At 39.5% G+C, this 6,154-nt stretch overlaps 1 protein-coding gene across 1 annotated transcript; it reads right to left on the bottom strand. All coding sequences in view use genetic code 11, as the record gives it.

Annotated features, from left to right (window-relative positions):
• Window positions 1-2,448: 2,448 nt before the first annotated feature.
• On the bottom strand, window positions 2,449-5,528 carry EGR_03935 (hypothetical protein; the record flags this gene model as incomplete). Its single annotated transcript, XM_024493184.1, has 2 exons — window positions 2,449-2,531; window positions 5,162-5,528. 2 exons carry the CDS (start codon window positions 5,526-5,528, stop codon window positions 2,449-2,451), a joined length of 450 nt encoding a protein of 149 aa, XP_024352456.1.
• Between the last annotated feature and the right edge of the window lie 626 nt (window positions 5,529-6,154).

Genomic DNA, 6,154 nt, shown 5'->3' with positions numbered 1-6,154 from the left:
GGGCCATGCCCATAGCCCAGACATCTTCTTTGTGCTGAATATATATTCTGCCTGAGTGTTGTCCTCTTTCGTCTTCAGGGATTCTCGGGACGCTGCACTATAATGGCTTTCAATATTTTTTAGATTTGCTATTTTTGCATACCTTTCTTGTTTGGGTATGGAGACTGAATTGCGCTCAAAGTTTCCTGACCCCTCACACATTTGCCTCAAAATATGTTTAATTTTAAAACTTCACTACCCGGCATTAATTTTGTTAAGTCTGAGAAGGCTTATCTTCCTGGTTTTGATTTTGTGGCTTGCCTTGCAAACAATAGTTTGTCGCTTTGCAGGGCTATTATTCAGATGCTCAAACTGTTTATTTATTGAGTACTTTTAGCTACCATAGGGTCGAATAGCTGTTTTACTTAGCTAAATTGAAGATTTCCGTTACCAATTTTTTGTACAGTTATCTTCAGTTTTTCTACCCAATTTGCTTTTGCCGTGTTAGAATGTATGATCTTCTGATCTCGACGTCCCCGATCCTATGCAAGAGTTGCAAGAGTACATTAGTAGTTTTTTCTCCCATGAACATACTCAGAGGGAATAAGATGTTTTTTGCTTTTTTCCTTCACTCTGTTTTACTTCTGAATGTGTATTTGTGCGCCAGTTTCGCCGCTTTTGACACCGATCGTAACGGCTTGCTCTCACGAGGTGCTCTGCTGGGCTTTGATACTTAGAAGACATAAAAGCATTTGGTGTAATGGTTAACTATTTGTCCCATGGAAAATGCTGCTTGGTTGAAGTAGGGTCATATAGGTCTCCAACCCCATTCTTGTTGGGCATAAGCGGATCTGGTGCCGACGCCGACAACTCAAGCCGAACACCGGGTGATAAGTCATCGTGTTGATGTATTTAAAACCCACATTTACAGGCGATTAAACACTCTGCGGTGTATGAAAGGAGAATGAGTGGAACTGTTTTGGGAACTCTCATAATCTATAGATCTCCTTGACCTTGATTTCATCAGTCTGGATGACCTTGTGAGATCGCGAGTTGTGATTAGATCCTTCTGTCTATCCAGCCTTCATTAGTCCACTTTTCCACTCATCTTTTCTGTATTTTGTCCATCCAAGTACACCAACCTATTAATTTGCCAATTGTCCATTTATTTGTGATGCATTCATCCATCTATTTATTCATCCAGTCAACTGGTCACCCATGCATCTCAGTCTATCCATTAGTTTATCCGCCAACCGTTCATTCCCCTTCCATATACATCTCTGAGTCTTTCTGTCCATCTATCCCTCCACTCAACCTTCCACCAAACAGATCATAAATCTATTCAAATAACTATTTGGCTATTTATCCATTACGCATTCAACTATTAAACCAAATGCTCATCCGGCCATCCGCTCACCCATCTCTCTCTCCGACGCATTATTTTAGTCGCAGAGGAGGCGGCGACAGACCTTTTGGCTCATTCATCGATATTCGTGAGTTAAGCGCAGTGGATGAAGCGGTAATTCAATCTCCAGAAGAGTCTGCTGCCCCACTGTCACGTCTTTTTCATGAATGCGTCTATCCAAGCGCTTGCATTTGGGGCAAATACTTTGTGCTTCTTCCCTGGTGCAAAAAATACATGATACTCCGCTTTAAATTTTGGAGCTTTGATGAGAAATAAGGTGGAGACAATCCTCTCGCAGGTGAAAGCGGTTCGCCGTGCTTTTAAGTAGCTAAAGTATAACTGTCACCCTTATATCGGCAGCTAAAATTGGACAATAGAGACCAACCCACTCTCCCGGGCTAGAGCAAAGACGTTTTATTCTAGCTGTAGACACGAAGCGGGCAGTCCACCTCAACGTTTTTTTTCGTCATTGCACCTCTATGTGTTCCATTGTGATTCGCTCATTTAGGTGTCAGAACTGAGGGGGAGTAGGCAGATATCTATCTGTAGAACGCTTCTTCACAGAGAGGTACTGTTTTCTGACACTAAGTGCTCAAAGCCTTTATTTGTTTATCCAGAGGAGGTCACGCTATTTGTATTATCAAAGGAGAGGAAAGGGTTCATACTTCGTCGGTGTCCATTAGTGAAGTCATTCCTTGCGCTACAGAGATGCACGTCCTTCTATCCTCTAAATGGTCATACCAAGCCAGGAATATGGTGAGATAATGTTTGCTTTGAAGGGGCATTAAGCAAGCCACTAATTTGGATTTTTTATAGACACCTATCGACTATCCTACTGATATTAACTGAGCAGGTGGCAGCTTGCACGAATTATTCTTCGTTTTTTATTAGGAATTTGCATACTTGGTTGCTTTTGTCCTTTTAAATATTGACTAGCGCAAAGCAAGTGTGGATGCCATTTTCAGAGAGTGCCCAAACCATTCCTTGCGTTGCCGTTAAGGGGACTACGTCAAAACTGTGTCGCTACTCTTTATTTCTTCAGTAGGCACCATTCCACTGTAGGACTAGACGTTTTCCTCACTGTCCCCACACACCTCGGTAACGTAGGCGATCAGTAGGTCCTCCAGTGCTCCCTCCATTAATTCACCTTAATATAGTGAGAAAAACGGACAGACATTTGGGTGAACAAGGAGGCCAGCAACAAGTCTCTTGCTCATAAAGATACCGAATGTGGGAACCCACGCCATTTTGAAATGAAAGCAAAGCTTCGTAAAGCTTTTTTTGTGCTTCGATGGCGTTAACTTATGGCAGAATCCAACATATGCCTGCGTAATTTCGGCATATTTTCATTTAGCACCAACAAAAGTTTTTCGGTGGTTACCTGTGTTTGAATTGCCGGCTTGTCCTTCAGTCTCCTCCTTAAAGCATAAAGTAAGGGTAACTTTATGGGGAAAAAAGAAATGGTCAGGATCGTTCAGATTAACCTACTGTAATGGCTTGAATGCAACAAAAAACCTCTTTAATCATGAGATATTATTTTGCTGAATGCCTATCCAAAAGGAGCAAAAGGAAGCTGAAGTTATTGTTAAAGAATGTGTTATGACTTATCTATCTCGAATTTTTGAGGCTCCACTAATATCCAACGTCTCTTGATTCCGGTTTAAGCCACCGGAAGCCTTATCTCCTGCATTTCTTCTGGCTAGAGGAGGTTAGCATAAGAAGCTAGTCAATTTTTTAATTTAGAAAATACATTAAATTACGGTTTCGCATCACCTGAATCACCCATTGTAGAGTGGAATAACAGTTTTGATGCTAAATTCTTTAAGATGCAATTGCCAGCAAGTCAAGTTTTACTTGCTTTCAATTTAAAAAGTACAAGTAAATTTTACACGCTGAAAATATCAGGCTGGTTTTGCCTCCATGTTTGTTGGTTAATCATCCAAAAAGTCATCTCTTAATGGACAAAAAACTTGGATTACCTCGCCTCTGGCATACAGTCAGTAAATGACAACTGAGGGATTGATAATAGACTCTTGAAACGAAATGCTTAATTGTGCATTTAACCGCGCCACTTTTTGGGACTACTACCAACATCTTTGTGGTATGAACATTCAACCATATCCATAGCCTTTTAGGTCTTCCGAGTCCCAGTGCTATACCGCCTTGTTACACCATCAGATGCGGCTTGAAGAGCCGCATAACTGTATGGACATGAGCTGACCAAACTCTCAAATGAAAGACTGTTTTAATTACTAAATTCCGTTTTTTGGATCGTCAAACATTCGTTTCGCCGTTTGAAAACGAAGACTTACGATTATGTAGCAGTTACAAGACCCATACTACTTTAGAACCTACGTAACTGTCGGTCACTTTCTAATGTTGGGTTAATTGAATCAGGGATCCTTTTTCCTAAAATAAAAAGATTTAGTATGAAATAAACTTCGTCAAAATCAGTAACCTAAGAGTTAACTTTATTGTTTACAAAAAATTGTGAATCGCGACAAATCATCTCTAATGGAATGTCTTGGTGATAACTTCAAACATTTCCAATCACATTATCCAAACTTACTGATCGCTTCCAAGCGTTCTAGTAGTTCTTCTTTACGATGATCCGCATCTGCGAGGATTAAGATCAGTAGCAGTTTTTCTTCACTTAATTAAAAATTAAATAAAAATCCCAAGCACTGTTTTTAAAAAACAACTTGACATGCTCTGATTGATGAGTGCTATGGGATACAATTCTTAAGAATCAAGTTTACTTTTGGAAGTAAAAGGTTTCTAGCATTTATGAAACTTCATCCGTCCTCTTGGTTAAGTGAGATGATTTAAATTCTTGCAATTCTAAGATGACACATCAAGAGTCATGTATTTTAAAGAAGAAAACGTCGACTTTGTTTTGTTACCTGTATCAGCAATTTAATGCCAGGGGTTATAACAAAATTCCTTCGCAAATTTAAATGAAAGTTTGATTAGATCAAAGTCTAATACAAAACACATTTTTACCTCTCGAGCCAAACAAAATTATTTAGCCTACTTTAAAGCACTAGGATTGTTCCTCTACTAACCACTATAACCTACACCAGCAAGAAGGGTTTAATCTAATTTATTCTACCCTCTTATAAAGTAACAACTTAATGCTTACCCCTTAGAGCTTCATTTCCATCCTTCCTGTAGTCGACGAAATATGACCATTTATCTTCACCTTTAAGCAACAAACGTACCCCAAACTTGCCCAAGATTCAAGAACTTAAAAACATTGTCTTGGGAACAGGTGAATGACAAGTATGAGATGTCCGCGTGATCTGTGGCCGTAGTAACCAGGTGTTAAAACATCTGTCTACACTTTATAATATTAAGGTTAAAAATGTCGCCAAATATAATAAGGCAAAAAGAAGTTTTTGTAAATTATGAATTTTAAAAGCCAAAAAAAGGTATTTCGAGTGCCCATTTGTAATGGTAAATTTATGAAATGTTTATTCACAAATGTTGGTAGTTGTCACATCCTTCCACCTTTCAAAATTGAATTTCTATGTTGAATATTACCTCTTTTGGAAACATAAATCTTCAGACCTGTAAAGAACTTCACGAACAGAAGATGCATGGTCAATTTGACTGGTTTTTGGGGCCAAAGTCTTACTCCTTGCAATTAAACTTATTGAAGTCAGTCATTTTTATACAACGAGCCAACTGTTTTACTACAAGTAATCAAAAAATCAAGAAAGAGAAATTGGTCTTTGTGATGAGGAAAGGTGCAGTAAGGGGCACTGGATAACTTACACACAGTGTAGAGTCCATCCAATGGACTGAAAGACACATCAACGACGGCCCTCCAAAAGAATGCAACATTCTTAACAATCCATAGGAGCAAAGTTACATCTGTTGCTACAATAGCCATTGCCATTAGGCCCTGCATCAGATCCAGACCCTCATAAGGTGGATACATATCTGTAAATTTGACATCTGTGGCAGCAACAGCATTCTGCTCCCCTGCCATTAACGATGACGGTACGTATCTATCTGAGGGGCTCTTTGTGTGTTTTAGGAGCGTCAAGAGGGCGTTCATCGTGTTGACATTGTAGTCGTTGTAGACCTGCAGTCGCCAAAGGTAAAGAGCGCAATTAAGATCGGGCGATTGTGCCGTCATAGTGTCACTTTGTGACAGCCTCTGGGATACAAATGTTGCACGATCGATGGCCCGTGCCAACCCAAGTTTATGGATTCGATCAGATGATAGGGGGCAGAGGGGCGTCCTAACCAGTCAAGCATGGGAAATGAGCAATGTAATAAGCATGAACTGGCCTTTTAATAATTTAGCCTCTTATGAATCATCAATTCGCTACAAAAAATCTTCCAATTTATTGTACTAAAAACTAGAAGTCTGGAACTTTAATAACTTTGCAATGCAACAAAATATCCGATCAGAAGTGATTATTCGTTTAATTAACTCCGCTAGTCAGGGACTTGTTTTATAGAAGATATCTGTTGGCTGGCCTTGCTGCAAAATCCAGTTTCTTTTTTTAGTTAGCAAAAATGAAAAGCCGTTTCAAGGGCCTTCTAATGTGCAAATTCAATTTCATTTGGCTAGAATAAAACAAGCTTTAGACAACCAGATCCATTCCCAAAACTGATAAGAAAGTGAGAAAAGCCTAGTAAGAGGAATAGGATAGCCATTGTCATAGTAGCGCCGAATGCCACGAATAAGCATGCATTCCTCTTGTTTTAAGGTATTCTGTCTGTCAAATGGAGTGCGAGTTTCATAGCCGCACCCAG

The sequence above is a fragment of the Echinococcus granulosus genome (genome assembly GCF_000524195.1).
Source record: "Echinococcus granulosus chromosome Unknown EG_S00022, whole genome shotgun sequence".
Classification (NCBI taxonomy): Eukaryota; Metazoa; Platyhelminthes; class Cestoda; order Cyclophyllidea; family Taeniidae; genus Echinococcus; species Echinococcus granulosus.
Note: the sequence above shows the minus strand (reverse complement) of the source record. Positions and strands in the feature narration are given on the sequence as shown.